Source organism: Coenobita brevimanus, chromosome 79 (assembly GCF_032717465.1).
Source record: "Coenobita brevimanus isolate Jiangsu-jjx chromosome 79, ASM3271746v2, whole genome shotgun sequence".
Lineage (NCBI taxonomy): Eukaryota > Metazoa > Arthropoda > Malacostraca > Decapoda > Coenobitidae > Coenobita > Coenobita brevimanus.
The window spans coordinates 6,446,278-6,465,623 of record NC_137032.1 but is presented as its reverse complement, the minus strand read 5'-3'; the positions used below and the strand labels follow the sequence as shown (position 1 = coordinate 6,465,623).

The 19,346-nt window shown below is 40.2% G+C and overlaps 1 protein-coding gene across 1 annotated transcript in view; it reads left to right on the top strand.

Moving 5' to 3' along the window:
* Positions 1–19,346, top strand: part of LOC145408988 (cytochrome P450 2L1-like) — a 151,507-nt gene that overhangs the window by 11,905 nt on the left and 120,256 nt on the right. Inside the window, exons 2-4 of the mRNA XM_080279560.1 lie at positions 418–548; positions 9,020–9,107; positions 17,976–18,172. Coding sequence (XP_080135686.1) covers positions 418–548; positions 9,020–9,107; positions 17,976–18,172 — 416 coding nt within the window. The remainder of the gene's footprint in view (positions 1–417; positions 549–9,019; positions 9,108–17,975; positions 18,173–19,346) is intronic.

The following is a 19,346-nucleotide window of genomic DNA, read 5'->3' as shown; positions in this document are numbered from 1 at the left end:
GAAGGGGATGAGAGGGAGGGGGAGACTGATGATGAGATAGAAGGATGGAGTGGAGAAGTATATGAAAGAGAAAGGTGTAAACTGAGTAGAGAGGAAGGAGGAGACCGATGGTGAGATGGAAGGACGGAATTAGAGGTATATGAGAGAGATGGGTGTAAGTTGGTAGGAGGGCAGAAAAATGGCAGGGACCAAGGCGACATGGAGGCGATTTGTTTGTGGCCATCTCTTATGGTATTAAGGCGCCTGGCTATAAACAGAAAGACGGTAACTCGTGCTGCAGGTATGAGAATAATGAATGAATGACGATTTCCGGTATATTTATTTTTTCTTTTCATTTAATTTTTTCTGTAACTCTTTGCTGGTCCTTTCGCATACATTTTTTATTGTCTTTATTTTTTTTGTGTGTGTGTCTCTTAGGCGTGGTTTTCACCAACGGGCTACAGTGGCAAAACGCGCGTCGGTTCCTGCTTCGTAACCTTCGGGACCTGGGAATGGGCAGGAGCCAGATGGACGAAGTGATTCAGGAGGAGGCCAGGATGTTGGTGCAGGTGAGTGAGGTGTTTAGCCTCGTGGATCCCATAACGTATTACTTATTTTCGTTGTCTTTCCTCGAGAAAGTGTATTGAGCTTAAGAGTGATTACCTGTGTGATGGGATTACTGAAGGATTTATCTGACCCTTGCAGTTAGGATTCTGAGGTTAATAATGTCCTCTGAAGGTAGAAAGATTAACATAAAAATATGTCAAATAAGTGAAGCAACTGAAACTGTGAGACACATTTAAATCTCGTGACGCATTCTTTTTATTTTATTCACGTTATAGCAGTTTCTCTCTCTCTCTCTCTCTCTCTCTCTCTCTCTCTCTCTCTCTCTCTCTCTCTCTCAGGGATATATATATCTATATCTATATCTATCTATCTATATATATATATATATATATATATATATATATATATATATATATATATATATACGGCATATAATGTTTATATATATCTATATATATCTATATCTATCTATCTATCTATCTATATATATATATTTTACCAGACGCCTCAATCCCGTTCGGGGTGGCCACAAACAAATCGCCTTCATGTCGCCCTGTCCCCCGCCATTTCACTGCCCCGCTCCCAACTCACACCCCCCTCTCTCATATACTGTACCTCTCCACCCTATCCCTCCGTCTCATCCTCGGCCTCCCCCTCCCTCTTCCCCCCTCCACCTCACACACACACACTCTCTTCGTCAGTCTCTCACCCTCCATCCTCTCCACATGGCCAAACCACCTCAGTGTATTCCTCCTAACGCTTCCTATCACATCCACATCCAAACCACAACGCTCCTTTATATCCTCATTTGTCAGCCTGTCTCTTCATGTGACTCCTCAGGCTCCTCTTAAATAACTCATTTACACTGCTCTCACTCTTGACTTGTGTCCCTCCAGCAACTTCCAAGCTTCACTTCCATACGTTAGAGTTGGTATCACAATATTGTCATGTAGTAACTTTTTCACTTCCATGCTCATTTCCCTGCTTCTTGTCACTGCTTTCAAGGAACCAGCAACCTTTCTTCCCTGCTGTACCCTTTCATGCACTTCACCCTCCAAACCTCCATCCTTACTCATCACACTACCCAAGTACTTAAACGTACTCACATTTTCCAATTCCTCACCATCAAACCTCGCTGTACATTCACTGACTTCACCTCTCTCAAAGACCATCACTTTACTCTTCCCTACATTCACCTTTAGATTCCGTTTCTTACACACTCTCCCAAACTCATCCATCAAGCCTTGCAGCTCTCCTTCGTCTTCACTCAACAACACAGTATCATCTGCACACAACAGTACAGGGAGTTTCCAAACACTACCCTCTCTCATCAGTGCCACTCCAACATCCACTACCCTACCTTGTACCTCTTTTATTACCCCATCCATGTACAGATTGAACAACCATGGAGACATGACACATCCATGTTTCAGCCCAACCTTCAAAGAGGTTCACCATTCACACGCACTGCAGCCTTAGCACCATCATACATACTCTTCACAGCATTCAACAACTTCCCATCTACTCCATATATTCTTAATACTTTCCACAATCCTTGTCTATCCACCCTGTCATATGCTTTCTCCAAATCCACGAAAGCTGCATACAACTTCTTTCCTTCTCTAGAAACTTTTCCACTAAAGCTCTAAGAATGAATATCTGATCTACACAACCTCTTCCCTTCCTAAAGCCTCCCTGTTCTTCTCCAACTAATTCCTCTGTTCTTTCTCTAATTCTGTCAATAAGTATCCTACCATACACTTTTCCTATTATACTAAGAAGACAGATGCCCATATGATTACCACACACTTCTTTTTCCTCTTTTCCTTTGTACAAGGGAATAATTATACCTGACTACCAATCCTCTGGGACTCTACCTTCCTACCAGGCCAGTCTGCACATTTTCCACATCCATTCTACTACTATCTCTCCCCCATACTTCAGCATTTCACCACACACTCCATCTATTCCTGGGGCTTTCCCCAATTTAACTTTCTTCATTGCTTCCTCAACTTCTATCCTACTGATTTCTTCCTGTCTTCTCACCTCCCTCCTTCTCCCAGCCATTCTCCAGCCACTTATACTCGCATTACTTCCATCCTCTATGTTCAACGATTCCTTAAAGTGATCTCTCCATCTGCTCACTTTTTCTCCCTTCTCCACTAGTAATCTACCATTTTTATCTTTCACTCCCCTGCTAACTTCACTTCCACCCTGTCTTACTCTTTTCACCTCTTTCCAGAACATTTTCTTACAGTCCCTCCACTTTACACTCAAGTTCCTTCCAAATTCCTCATCCGCTCTCTTCTTACTCTTTCTTACTAATCTTCACCTCTCTCTTTCTACATATAACTCTCTCTTCTGCCTCTCAACTTCTTCCACGCCCCTATTTCTCATCCATTCATTGTATGCTTTCTTCTTTTGTGCCACAGTCTGTCTCACCTCTTCATTCCACCATGCTGTTCCTTGCACACCCCTCCGTCTTCTCTTCATATATATATATATATATATATATATATATATATATATATATACTAGTATGTATTGTCGTCATACACACCAAGACATGATATTATCATAAGCACACACACACCAAATGGCCATAAACACATCGCATCACGTCATCATAAACACCCTCACACCATAATAATGGCCATAAACACTCAACAACACATGATCATAAATATCAACAAACTGGTAGGCGACGATGGCCGGCTCTAAGCGGACCAAACCTCAGAGACCAGGAGTGAGTTTCGACACTAAAAGTCATTTTTATATGGAGGTACTCCAGTGCAACATTCCATCCAAGAATCATGGCCCTGGCTTCATAATCTTCGGAACCTTAGCATTTTGTACAAGCAAGGTCATAATTTTAGCACTTTTCATATTTTCTGCACTTGATGACCTTTGACCCCTGACCTGCTTGATATAGGTCATGCATGAATGAAGCACATTTGTTGTACTAATTAACGTCTATAAGCAGGCAAAGTTTCATTCGATTCCATTGACCCACTGTGGAGTTAGGGAACTTGAAATTCGTGGCATGGCCCACCAGAGGTACAATTCTAGGTGGCGCTGTCAGCTACTGGAAATGAGTTTCGACTCTAAATGTCATTTTTGTATGGAAGTACTGCAGTGCAACATTGCACCCTAGAATCATGGTCTTGTCTAAATAATCTTTGGAGCCTCAGCATGTCGTGTGAGCATAGTCGTGATTTTAGCTATTTTCACCGTTTTCCCATTTTATAACCTTTGACCACTGATTTGGACAATATAGCACATAGGTGTACTAGAGAAAGTTGTAGTACTAGTCAGTGTCTATAAGCATGCAAACTTTCACTCAATTCCATCGAGCCGCCAGAGAACTATGGGGGCGTTTTTGAAAACTAGTACTGGATGCTGTGGACACTGAAGCCAATCTTCACAGGGTTGGCACTCGAAAACTAGATGACAGAAGGGAAATATGTATGGCTCACTTCTGATAGGGAATGACCTCAAGATTTCACTTAAAGAAGTTAGAGCTTTCTACGCCCATTAGTAATGCTTCTTCAGCTCAAAACGTGAAAAGTACGAAAAAAGCGGGTTTTTGGCCGTTGCCTGGCAACGAGTTTTTGCCTAGCAACCAATACCTAGCAGACACAGCTAGGTCACAGGATGGTCATTGTGTCGAAGTTTGATCGGAATCAGTTAATTCTGAAGGGTAGAGGTGCCTGCCACAATTAAGCAAGAAAGAAAGAATACAAGAAAGAAAACGGACAACATGGAGCTGGCCAACACATGAACACAGTACCACACGGTCAAAATCATCACTTCAGATGACCATAAACACTACCACTTCACTTGGCCATAAACACCTTCCCCCCCCCCCTATGGTCATAATCGCTTTCACACTACATGGTCATAATCATTACCACACCACCTGGTCATAAACTCAAATAAATTAAATGGCTTTAAGCAGCATAACATCACATGGTCATAACCACCAACATATCAAATCGTCATAAACCCCACAATACCATATCGTCATCAGCTTGACAATACAAGGTCATTAGCACCAAAATATTATATGGTCATAAATATCAACACACCACATGGTCATACACACAACCAAACTACGTATTCATAAACTACACTACACCACTTGGTCATAAATACCACCACAGCTCAGGGTCATAAATATCACCACACCATATGGTTGTAAACACCACCATACCATATGGTCATAAAAGCCACCACAGCACATGGTCATCCAAACCATCACACCACATGGTCAAAACAGTCACATCACATGGCCATAAATATTACCACAACAAATGGTCATAAACACCAGCACACTGCATGTTCATAAACACCACCATTACAACATTGGTTCGTACAAGCACGTTATCATAAATTTTATTCCACAGTCATTACCATTAATAATCAAAACAAGCTTGTTTATAATTCTCTTACATTTGGCAAAGTTCCGTGATGAAAAGATCGAACCAAGTAGTATGTAGTTTGAAAAGGGGCATTAATATTGCTTGTTTCATATAATTAAACATGTAGCTGTCACCTGAACTGCGGAAGGTGTAAGCGTGGAAGACAGGGACCTGTCTTGTGTGGATGTGGCGAGCGATTGTCACTTGAAGCTGCTGCAGTTTGAAAATTTAAACAAAAAGAAGATAATCGAAGGTCTGGCTTGTGTAATGAATGGGAAACAGAAACCAGTCCTAAAGGTAGCGCAACTTCTTGATTCATCAACCCTCAAAAACTGGTCTGTTCTTTGGTATCAGACCTCTTTGGATCGTTGTTTTGCTTTTAAGACGTCCAGAACAAAGAAGAGAGGGAGGAGAGAGGTGACCAGGCGAGAGACTAAGGAGGAAACTCATTTCACACTGGCCAAAAAAAAAAAAAAAAAAAAATGTTTCAGAGGTTGATGCAGATACAAATCATTATAGACACATTTATTCTGGCAAGACACTGCTTATCTATGGGCCCTCGCGCCTCCCCCCCCCCTCCAAAAAAATGATCTTGCACCCCAGGTTTCGAACCACTGTCTTTACTAAAGCTGAAAAAAGTCGCCAAGAGACAGCAAAAGTATTATGGAAAATCCGTCATTGTACTGGGAGGAATTTCATTTACTCTTGCAATCTTCTGATGAATTTGTTCAACTTAAGAGGAATTTTGCAAACTGAAAGGGACATACATAGACCACATTAATCCCTTTGCTAACACAGATCTTTACTTAAAGGCTTAGGAGTGAACGTGGGTTACTCAGAATCATTAACGATTTAATATTAAAGCCATATACTTCATTTTAGGACACATAAATGATGTTGTCAAAAATGATAATTCAACAAGTTTCCGATAACTATAAAGATAAATAATGATAATTCAACAAGTTTTCGATAACTATAAAGGTAAATAATGATAATTCAACAAGTTTCCGATAAATAATGCTGTGAGGATATAAATACTTTCTTGCGTTTTATCTACATATGTATTTTGAAAGCACATCGCCAACGTACGAGTAAAAAACTGCATTTTGGTTTCCATGGAGAGTCATATTTTTGCATTAATTTCCCACAGGGCTTCTCATTTTAACTAAGTAATAAAGTTTTCACAAGTAACTGAAAACACCACACTAGCTATATGAATCTAGCGGTAACCCAAGTGTCTAGAAAATAATTCTCTCCACCAAAAATATTAGATACTCTGCAAAGGAAAAAAGTTAACATATCAGACAGAAAATGGTATATCTGACTTTTGAAAAATTATACCTAGTACTTTTTTTTTTTTTTTTTTCGCAAACGAGCATTATAGATTAGGTTAGTCTGGAGACCTCTATAAAAACTATCTTGTTGTGGTTTGTGCGACAGATCCATTTTGGTGATCTGTTTAATATGGTGGACTTTCCTCGCATTTCCCAGCTCCAGAACATCAGCACTATAGTGATTTTGAAGTAGCCTACTGTAGTATGGATTCTAAATCCTTGCCACTTGGGCATTATTGAAACAGCACTTGATTGCTTTTTTGTTTTTGTTTCATCAGTGGTCCAATAGGCACGATTGAAATCCGGTGATTCAGCCAAAACACGAATAAGTCTGCATGCATAATGCTGTGCCTCCATTTCGACTGCTGGTCTAACACCGACTGGTCTCTCCTATCTTCCCCGTACCACACCACATGCGTCTTCAGCTTCAAGTGTGGGTTACCAACAGTACAGGTGTTCAGTGTAAAACTGCAAAATGGTGTGGAAAAAGTACTTCTCCATTTCTTTACATTACAGTATATGTCTGTGCATATGCACAGAGTTGTAAAGTTCGGAGGTTCCCAGATATCCCTAATCTCGCCTGTTTTTAACTCGAAAGTTGTCGAATTTTCTTATGTTTTTACCCCATGCAGACCTTAACCAAACATAATCGCTAAGAAACTGTTAAGAATTTATAAGAAAGAAACGTCTTGGGTTCATAATTTACCACCTTTTAATCAATGACGTAATCTTTTAAAAATTCTTGACAGCTGAATTCAACTTCAGGAAGGTCTTTTGCATTGGTGGATTAAACGAACGATATCACATCACTAAATTTCAGAGCCGAACAACAGAGTCTGGTCGTAACAAGAATATAACCAAAATGGCCTGAGGCTGATCTGTTAGTCCCATACGGTCGAGACAAATCTTGTAAGTCCAACAAATGCCAGGGGGGGGGGGGGAAGGGTATTCAGCTCAGAGTGAGTAATAAGGAGACTTGGAGGATAAGAATAATAGCACCACCAATCCAGTTATGGTCAGAACTCTAGTATTCTATTTCAAGTAACACCAGATGATTATTACGAGCAAATTAGCGAAGTTCATTGTGAATGGGAAGATAATTACAGTGGGCGGCCCGTCTCAACCCAGCCCACATATTTGCTTTGGTACACTTAGTCATCCAGTCATATTGGCAAAATCGGTGCGAATTCAGCGAGAAGTGATACAGCTATGTCGGGCCGTCGCTCGGGAATGGAAGAAACAATTCGACTAATTAGATTATTAAAAATCTGAAAATCCGTGTTTTGACGTTAAATCAACATATTCCTAACCACGTTAAGCTATCCTAACGTTAGCCTACTATAGTACCTTATTTTATTTGACGGGAGGACAAAGGTGTGACGCTCCCGGGACGTTTCACGGTGCACTTGATTCCACTGTTATCATTATGTCTGGATGGCCAATATACCCAGAAAAAAAAAAAAAAATCACACACTGTCCAACCCGACTCAACCGTCACACTTTTCAGGGGCTAATAGCGTTTTACCTAATAAAGGAAGAACAATATATATATATATATATATATATATATATATATATATATATATATATATATATATTCCACTAGATGTTCGGTCTATCGATTCAATTTTGGCTCAAGAATCACGGTTTGTATAGCCTAATTTTTTACTTAAAGCTAGAGCAGTCTTCTTTTTTCTTTTTTTTTTTTTCCACTGCATCAGGGTTATTTAAGTACTCCAGGAGTAGGGCAGAATTATGACTCAGACTGACAGAAGGGCCGTACATTTAATTTACCTCCATTTTTTCCTCTGTCTAAACACATACATAGAACGAAATGAACAATTCATATACAATTTGCTTTTACATTTTTCGCTTAACACATAAATAAGACTAGAATGGCACTCAGTAGAGCGCATATCTCCGCCAAAGCCCTATCTTGCAATGTTAAAGAAAGTGAAAAAAAAAAAAAAATCCTGGATCCGCACCTTTATCCAGATCCGCACCAAAAGTTAATGGAGTGTATTTCTGGGCCAAGGTCTATTCTTCTGCCAAGTTTCGTGGAAATCCGTCCAGTAGTTTTTGTGTAATCTTGCTCACAAACCAACCAACCAACTAACAAACAAACAAACGGACAAGGGTGAAAACATAACCTCCTTTGCGGAGGTGAAAATGCGGAATTTTCTATTTTCTGTTTATGAGCTGAGTCTGTCAAAGGGCCAGTGAAAAACGACTGAAGGGCAGGATTTGGTCCATGGGCTGCCAGCTGCACTGTATGCTAGGTCTGTCATTTCAGTTTTGTATCTTATGATTCACAATATCATTATCGCACCATAACACTGCAATTACAGTTTTTTCAAAGATTTTGCGTGTTTCATCTGCGTTATAACAATATTCAATGAAAATATCACGGAACAGTTTTCTGCATATGATTCATTCCTACATGTTCGCTGTTCTGAAGGTACGTATTTATCAGCGGCAACGACAGACCACTTATAATCAAGAACTGCAATCTCTGAATACGAATTTTAGTCACCTCATAAACTTCTGTTATAATTTTGAATATACTATGAGATTATAAAAGGCATTAAACATAGGAACTTATATCATTCCAAAAAGAACCACAAAAGCCCGCCCACTCGTTAGCGCGAAAACTCACTTCATACTGGTAAATAGCTGAGAGAATACAGGATCCTACACAGTGTTAAAATTTTCCCACAGGACTTCAAGAACTACGACGGCAAGGCCACCACGGCGCCAAAGTCCATCAACGTGTCAGTGCTGAATGTCATTTGGCAGCTGGTGGCCAGTGAGTATTATATTTGTGTTGTGAGAGTCAATGCTGTAATGGTTAGAACATCCGGCGTCGTATGCACGGAGTGACTTATGCTGAAAGTTACCGTTCCGCTCAGTGCGCATGCGTCAAGTGGCCGTTTAGCTTCGATTTTGAAAGTATCCGCATGTTATCTCAAATTTTGTGCCATTTATCAACAACAATGTATGAAATACTTGTGTCAGGAAGATAGCTGGATGTCTTATCGACCTGTAGGTAACTATAAGTCGATATATGTTTATATATAAATAAAGATATATATATATATATATATATATATATATATATATATATATATATATATATATATATATATATGTTACAGGCAGATTGTGAAATTAGTCATTTTGTGAATTGAAATTAATTTAATTTAGGTTTATTTCGGTTAGGTTGATCTAGGATAAGGTTAGGTTAAGGTTAGGTTAGGTTTGGTTAGGTTAGGTTGGAGAAGGGAACGGTAACTTCCAGCATAAAGTCACTACGTGCATATGACACCGGAAAGCAGCTGGGAGAGCTAGAGTTTTTTTTTTTTTTTTTTTTTTTTTTTGTAGGGAGAATCGGTCGTGTAATGGTTAGCATATCGATAGGCAACGGGAATTAGCGGAGGTCAACTTACTTTAGTTTTTTTGTTGGGGGAACCTGTAATAATGATGGTTAGCCATCCAGTCTGCAACTGCCATCACGAGAATTTGATTCCCGGACTGGTCATGTTTTTGGACAAAGTTTGCTTCCCATAATTTCATGTCCACCAGGAGTAAACTGCTGACTTGGAAGTAAATTTGACTGCTGTGTGTTGTCTTCTAGGCCAAAATTGTGATTCACTGACTGCCTTTAAGGCCTGCATGCAGAGGATAGGCACTATGTCAAGCATTCCTCTTTTATATTTTCTTATAGTGTTTTAATCGTTGGCACTTCGTACAGCCCATTGTCGTAGATTAATTCTGATTCCTGGAATAATTGGCGTAGATTAATTCTGATTCCTGGAGAATAATGATGAAGGGGAAAAAAAAAGAGAACCACTACTGATAAAAGTGACCTAATACACATGCTTGTTTATAAGTTTATTAAGGTTGACAAAGGGTTCAATTACGTTGCACAAGAACATAAAAAGAAGCACAATTCGTTTCTAGTTGCCACGTTTGGAATAACCGTATTGTCATTCATGCTCATTTTAAAGGATGTGCTTGCTACACCGAATCAGCTTAAATTTTCCTATATATTTTCAGAAGTTTCAGTTTCTTTACTTTTTAAGTGACTGCATTTTTAATGTAAAACTGTATTTTAAGTTCACTTGTAGGCTTAAAGTTGCATTTCTTCTGGACTGTTTGAATTGTCGGATGGGGCATGATTACTTAACCCTATTCGGTGCAACCCTTGGCGATTTCCCACACTTACGACCCTAGTATCGAGAAAAGAATCTTGAGTAATATTATTGGTTTGACGAAGTGAAAGGAACGCATTCGGACACGTCGGCGCCGTTGCAAGGCAAGCGCCGCCAAACATATCGTACCGCACCCGCGCGCACTGAAACACACACACACACACACACATACACACGTTTAACTATTATCAAATTTAAAATTAATGTAAATATCAAATGATAAAATATTTTACCATTCACCAACGCTTATCATGTTTGCCATATATCAAAGCCGTAGGCTATATTTTCAGTCTGAGGGCTGCAGTATCAATAAACCGTTTACTGTTGTCTCTCACACACACTCCGTCCATAACATGGAAGTTGATAGCTTACACATCTTCCTCATCATCATCACCACCCTTCCTCCCTCACACTCACCACCTCCCATCTTCCTCACCACCACCTTCCCTCCCTCCATCACCCTCACACTCACCACTATATTCCCTTCTACCATACTCTCCGTCTCACTACCACCGCTTTTTTCTCACCACCATCTCTCTCTCACTCGCCACCGCTAATACTCTCTCTTTCTTCCTCACCTTCATAACTCCTAAACCCACTTTCAGTGGATTTACTACTAGGTAGACTAGTTGATGGAGAGGTAGCTATTAGTCAAGGAAATCTAATAATGTAAGCATGTAAATAATACCTGGTTATACATGCGAGTATTTTTTTTTTATGCAAGAAAGAAGGAACCAAAGGGCAGGAACTGCAAATTGCTCCCTCCAAGAAAAAAGCGACAGCAGAGCCAAATTCAAGATCAGTTCATTTCGAGATGCCTGGACACACTGTGTATGAAAGACTGGAGACCGTAGGCAGTAAAAAAAAAAACAGAGATGGAGACAATTCCAGAGTTGACCTGTTGCATACATGAATGACTGGAGCAACTGTTAACTCTTGCATTAAAGAGTTGGACAGAAAAGGGCTGAGTTTGTTGCTAAGACGGGTGCTGCGTGCCTGCTGTGGTGGTGGAGGGATGCAAGCAGACAGTTCAGAGGAGCAGTGACCATTGAAGTGGCGATAGAAAAGAGACTGATGCAACAGTGCCGCGAAGAGACAGAGGTTGAAGGGAGCCAGTAAGAGGAAAGTTAATGAGACGAAAAGTCTCCGACTCCATCCTGTTGAGAAGAACTGTGTGGGAAGCCTCCCCACACATGACAGCTGTGCTCTACACAGGAGCGAATAAAACCCGTGTATAAAGTCAACAACTGTGCAGGGCCGTGGGTTAGGGCTTCCTAACTAAAACCTCCCTAAGTGAAGAGTCCAGTCCTGCTGTGGACTAAAAATGGAAAGTTCATAATGATGATGATGAGAATACTACCATATATTTCTTTCTAATGACTGAATTTAATATTTAGCTACGCGAGTTTCAGCCACACTCAAAAAGTGTGTAACCTGGATACGGGACGAGGACCCAACTCGCCATGTATCCCACCAACCACTTTCCCCAACCTCCTCCCTTTAGAAAGTAGTTATTTATTTTTCAAATGTCATTACAACTATATAATAATGAATTTATAGAAGTAAAAGATTATTCTTATTAATTTTACAGTGTGGGGTGAGGACTGAGTTGGTGCGTGAGGACTGCGTTGGTGTGTGACGATTGCGTTGGTGTGTGAGGACTGGGTTGGTGAGTGAGGACTGTGATGGTGTGTGAGGACTGTAGTGGTGTGTGAGGACTGTGCTCGTGTGTGAGGTCTGTGGTGGTTTGTGAGGATTGTGTTGGTGTGTGAAATATAATCTATTCGTGAGAACAAAACAGACTCGACCTTCTCATGGACCCACCACGTATAACTAAGGAGTGAGAAACAGGTAGACCTTTATCATACAAATGGATGGCGAGTGAGAAAGGGCCGGGGAGTACAGGAGGTAGATAAGGCAGAAGGCGGTAGATGTACGGGAGATAAATGCTTGAAAAGGCATACATATTGCATAATAAATGCAAAATTCCACATCAACAGCCTTGTGCCTTACCTACCTCCTATTCTGCCTGCCCCTCTGTTGTATAATAAAGGTCTACCTGCTTCTCACTCCTTACAGCTGAAGGAGGTCCTTGAGAAGGCTGAATCTGTTGTCACCAATATATTATATAGGTATTTCTAAATCTGAGTACTGCAACTTAAAATTGAAGGGCACAGAGAAATATTTAGTTTTAACCAATTATTCAAAGGGCACGGTAGCTCTATCTGCTCATGCTACACCCCAAGGAGTATTCAGAGCAATGCAATAACAAATATTCAATTATGAATAGTTATACCCAAAACATCATCAGTATACAGTATAAATCAATGGTTATTCAGTGGGGCAGTCAATCCCAAAATAACGACAAATTAGTCAGTAGACTGTCCTTCTGATGTCAGTTTATTAGTAATTTCCCACTGGTCAATCACTAGCCTATCACTGAGACCTTTGTCGGTCAGCCAGTCAGTCTCTCCAGAAGTCAGTCCCTTGATCCTCTGTTAGTAGTCACCACGAGAAAATGCAGCTGCCAGCCAAAGCTCCGTACATGCGGGATCACCATTAAATTCTTACGAGTAGACTGTTAACCAGGAAACGTGCCAGTCTTTGGATTACTGAATCGCTTAGAGCAACCTGTAGCTTCCTGGTTAAACCCTATATCTCTTGTAACCGGAGAACAAGCTGTTCCCTGGGTAATGCACAGGCACAGTGTGGATATGAGGGGTTAGGTCCAGAGCCTTGCCTGGCGCTTTCAAGGGAGACAGCAGTCAATCAGGCCCCAGCTCCTTCTCTACACTGCGAGACCATGCTTCATTTCAGCTGATCCACCCACTGTTGCATCGACCCCTGGTAAGTTAAAAAGATCCCGGGTGCCAATTAACTAACAGGGCCCTCAGTGACCCACAGCCCGTCACAGGTCGAAAGAGTAGTAACCGTTAACTTGGGGCTATCCATGCCTATGCTCCTATGTATTTTCCGGCGGTATTTGATCCTACGCACTCGAACATCCTTTTTACTCTACACTTACAACTAATATAAGTAAGCCGGAGGATTCTTATGCTGCAAGATCCTCACCTTCCGTATCTCTATTTACATCTATCATATAAGGAAATTTTTAAACAAAAATATAATCCGTATATAACGTAAACTCAGTCATAATCTATATTCACAGACATGCATATTCATTCTTAATTTCCAAAACAAGACTTTCACTGATTGGGCATGTTACTATAGCATTTCATACATACTTTATTTCAATTCTGATCACAGGTGTGCTTGTGACATACTTGACATTGTTTCGTGGACGATTTTGCTTTGGGGCGATTCTGAGTGTATCCTGGACCATAAAGAGACTCCAGGCATGAATGACATTTGTGCTGCTTGCCTGACCTATTCTCATGTGTTACTTCTGGGACGGCCTCCTCTACATCTCCCTGTCCGAGCATCAGATTCATCTTAGCTATTGTATTCCTGGTCAGACCACAAGCCTGAACTTTTCTTCTTTCAATTTGCAGATTACACAATGCCTTCACTAACTGCCAGCCATAGGAGATTGAAGCAATTTATCTTGGGTCCTGATTATTATATAACGAATAAATTGTCTGTGAATTTACTCTGGCAGTGTTGACAATGTAGCCAAGGGCATTCACTGTCCATCTTCTAGATTTAGTGTGTACTGTATGAAAACTTATTCTCTGATCCATAATGTCAGTGCCTCCTTTAGTGAAATCATACAATTTAAATATATATATATATATATATATATATATATATATAATATATATATATATATATTTTCAAATCATCATCCTTGGTAATGCCTAATATAGGGGAAACTGTGCTCAGAAGTAACACATCTTTCTTACCTTTGCTTTTGGTGGGTGTTACATAGGATTCAGTGTCATTTCCTCCCCGTGTTTCTTCCAGTAAACTTGGTATGACCTATCTTCCCTTTCTGTGACTATCTCTGGTGGTATGCCTTTCCTAGTAGAATCTATAGTACCTAAGGCTGAGATACCTTGTGTTTGAAGCCACTCCAGCAACTCTATACTGGTGTACAACCTATCCAGGCTAATAATCCTACCTCTAAGGTCGACTGAGTCTTGAAACTGACTTACCAGAGCTTTCACTGTTGGGACTGTACCGCGTATGTAGTGTGGTCCTGGCTCTCCAGGTTTACCTGAATATACAGCTGTCCTAAAGGTAAATGGATATCTAACAGCATTAATAGATTTATATTGGAGGCCATAGAGTACGGGTTTGCTCTTATTGTAGTCTGAACCCTATTTGTGTTCTGCACCCATACAACGTTTCATCAGTGGTCAAGAAGTCACCTGGCTCTAACACTGAGCAACAACAATTACTGAACTGTTCAAAAAGCTCCCTGATTGCTGCAAACCGATCGTGTACCCATTTCTGGTGTCTGGTATCAATGTTGATCGTGTACCCATCTCTGGTGTCTGGTATCAATGTTGATCGTGTACCCATCTCTGGTGTCTGGTATCAATGTTGATCGTGTACCCATCTCTGGTGTCTGGTATCAATGTTGTTAAAAGTTATGTCGGCATGTAAGAAACCAAATCGTTTTACTGACATGACGGCTTCAAATATTGGGTGACCAAACCGTTCCATGAAGAGACGATTATAGCAATATTTATTTTGTCCCAACAAACCTCTTGGATAGAGCAGGCCAAAAAAGCTTTTCAATTCTGTGGCATCAGTCATCTTGACGTGTGTTGGTATTTCAGCACTGTCAGTATTAGAAATTTCGGTAATTATGCCTTGTGTTAGCATGGGTTACAATACCATCAATCATATTAGATGTTATAAACAACTCCCATGCCATTATTTCTGTATTAGCTGACCTTGCCTCTCCTAACAAAACATCCTTCACTAGGCAATACCTTCTCAACAGGCCTACCTTCTGTATGATTGGTCCATATTATTGATTTACCGATATCTAATTTTCTCTGGGGTTTCTCTAAAATGCAGGTATATTCCCTGAGCTCGTGTGGCAGGACAAATTCGTCATAATTATGTTTGTTCAAGCACTGGTCCAAAGGACTGATTAATCTATTTTTCACAAGTGGCTTTCTGTTTCTGAGTGGTACCCACTCTTCATTTTGTCAACATTCTGATCATCATCTACATCGTCGCCCTCAGCTACTCTATCCAAGGCAAGGTCATCATCATCATCATCGCCAACTACCTCTTCCAAGTAATCTTCGACTGGGTCAACATAGTCGAAAATAAAAGCAATGACTACGTCCGTCGGCACATCCACCCCGTCCCCTAATTAATGCCTAACTAACCGTCATCCAGCACGCCTACACGAGAGCCGCGAGGTTTGTGTGTGTGTGTGTGTGTGTGTGTGTGTGTGTGCACATTACAATGCACGTGTGTGTATCTGTGTGCACAATACAATGCACATGTGTGTATCTGTGTGTATGTGTACGAACAACCATTTCATTGGGTATGAGGAGTCATAGAGAAAAAACAATGAATAATACATAGATAATAAAATTAGTGAATGAAATAACTATTTCACAAGGTATGAGGAGTCATAAAGTATGAACAATGAATAATACATAGAAAATAAAGTAGTTTTAATGAAAATAGGAAACGTATCGTACGTCTGGAAGCTGTGTTGATGCCCGTTAGGCTTGCGTAGGCTAAGGTCCCAGATATTTCACTCATCTTCGAGCGTTTTCTTTTTGTTTAGCGCTCTCCACGGGGAAAAATCGTTAATTTTAGAGAAAACGCTCGTTTCAACCCAGTTTTTTCGCTCAGAATCACTATTTTGTTGTGTTTCCAGTAATTTAACAAGAAAATAATCGTGAGACCATGCATTGCTTACAAACTAGAGTTTATTGGCAAAAATTAGTTAGGGCGTATCAAAAATGATACGGGGTGCACCGAATAGGGTTAAGACATCCCCCCTGCCCCAGTTGCCAGGGGAATTTATCACCTTCATAATTTAAGCCCATGGTAGTGTCTTTAATAAATTTCCTTTTCATATTATTTTGGTTTTGTCTTTTTTCACGTAATTATTTTTTATCATGGTCTTTTTTTCCTCAGTTTTACCTTGCGCAAATTTCTTCATTTCTTCATCATTTGTTTTTAGTTTTGTTAACACTGTTCTTTGCCTTTTTATGCATTCTTTTTATTTCATTAAGATTTCCTTATATTTTTCGTCGCCTTTCATTTTATTTTCCTTTTTTGGTCTTTACTCAAGTTCTTCATCTCTTAATGTCCTTGTCCATTTTTTTTTTTTTTTAAGTTTTATTTTAATGCCTCTTCTCCGACTTTAACTCCGTAATTTTCTGTCATCCATTTGCTTCCAGTTCCATAGTTCTAACAATCTCTCTCTCTCTCTCTCTCTCTCTCTAAACATTTCCCTTATTTTACATCCAGCTCATCTTAATTTTTATTTTTTTCCCCTTCTTTCAGTTCTTCACCCATTTCCTTTGTTCTCAGTCTGTTACTTATTTCTCCTGTTCCTTTCCCACAACTGCTCGTCTCTCGTGATTCCTATTGTCTGTCATGTATTGTTATTCGTCTGAACGATTTTCCATCCAATTTCTTTAGCATATTATAACATTACATAGTTCTCAGCCTTCTAAATAACTTTATTTTCTTATGGTCTTTTCACCCCTGAAAAATAGCATACCTCTAGGAGCAGATATACTCGTACGTCTCTGTTTGTTTTAAATTACCTAAATTGCTTCAAATAACTGTTCATTTTTGCATCCCCAGTCATAATCTGCCGTCATGTCAATGGGTAAATTCTGACCATCACTCTTCCTCCGAAAAAAAAAAAAAAAAAATCCAGTCCGTCAGTGAAATTAAAATGGACCGATATAGATACAGACACAGCTCATATCATTTTAATGGTACTACAATGTTTTAGGGACTACCTTTATCAATTATGAATATGAGATTGGGAGTTGGAGTGGAGATATATATTAGGGAGGGATGTCAGATAGAGGGATGGCAGTCAAATGGCAGAGGACAGAGCGACGTCGAGGGGATTTGTTTGGTGCCACCCCTTACGAGATTAAGGCGTCTGCCAGCATACAGATACTGTAGATTGATAAGCGTACAAATTTAGTCCACTGTAGAGGTACAGTCTAACCGTATGTCTCGTTCAGCGGCAAAATTTCGTACTCAGAAGGTTACTTTTGGTTTACCCGTATATTTTGCCAGACGACCATACCTTCTTGGGCATCGAAAGCTTTACAGCATTTCCTTTTAAATATAATTATCTTTCATGTTACTTATACATGTACAGGACATCCTTAACCTCTCACTCTCTCTCTCTCTCCACACACAGACACACACACATGTCCTTCTCTCACCTAGGAGCCTTCCTTCCGTTTTTTTGTTTTTTTCACCTTTCCTTGTGTCCTTATTTCCAACCCCCTTCTTTAACTCTCACACACCTCTTTCACATCCCACCCAAACAGACCGTCGCTACGACCTCCACGACCAAGGAATTCATAACTTTATCTCACTTATCAAGAATCTGCAAGAAGATATGACCAGTTTCATGTTGCCTGACCTGTTCCCTCTCGTTAACTACTTGCCTGCCGTCATCAGGGACTGGATCGTTAAGAAGGATATGGCGGAAGAGATAGTTGCCAAATCAAAGGCCATAATGGAGGTGGGTGGAGAAAGAAGCACTGAGTACAGTGAGATGGCGTGAGTTCCTTACTTGTAAACTGACTAGCTGATTAATTTTTAGATGTGGTAGCATCTCATGGAATAGTCGCTTCTGTCAGTCACTCCCCAAGGTTTTTTTTTTTTTTTTTTTTTTTTTAGAATGAGTTCTGGGTCACGTACATACACTTCAGAGACGTCCCATGTCACTGCCACGATGGTTCAGCATCTCTAGTTTGTACTTCTGTTTTTGGCTTGTTGATCGAATCGAGACTGATTGGTGTAAAGTGGTGTATGGAAGCCCCCGCAGCCGACAGGGCACGTTTGGAAACCCTCATGCCTGGTTGGCAGGGCTCTAGATCAAATCCGGATTAATGCAATAATTAATCTCATTTGTTCCATCCACCTTTACAGAAGCACATGGATTTACGCATATACACTTTTGGTGCATATACTTATGAACTATGGGACAGATGACTAAATGATAGACGTAACTAGATGACGGTGGGGGGAGAAGGAAATGGTGTCAACGACAAAAGTCACAGTAGATCATAGTCATACTATTAGAAATATCAGACAAATATTACTGTGTTTACACAATAATTATACATATATGCGTAATGAAGGGAGAAAAATGCTAAAGCTAAAAAATAGGAGAAGGCTGTAGACATAAGGTTTATGACGTCTGATTGACGATTTAGTGATCTTACGAGGGAGTGATTCAGTACTCTGAGGCCTGCAAAGAATTTAAATTTAACAATGAACATATTGAAGCAAAATCTAGTCTTTACTCCTTATTTAATTACAGTTTTATTGTTGTAGCTAAACTTACACCAAGTTATGAAAGCAATGTCCTTTGGCCTTTGAACATAACGGAACATAGTTTTCCAAAGTAGAGAATTTTCGGTGGCACTTATCCACTGGGACGGCTACATTCTAAGCCGGTGTGGTAGGAGTATTTTAAAAGTTCTGACCCACAGCCAGTGAAAAGTCTTAACCCCTTAGCTCCCAGAGTCCCTACGTGAGGGATTTTGCTGGAAGGTTGCCTCCGCCTGTCGGGTCATAGTCGCGAAGCTCACAGGTCACTACCTCGGTGTTCTCTTTATTAAATTTTGAAAATGCCCAGTTCCTTCCCATACTGGGGATGCGGGGCACAAAGGGGTTGAATTAAATAAGGA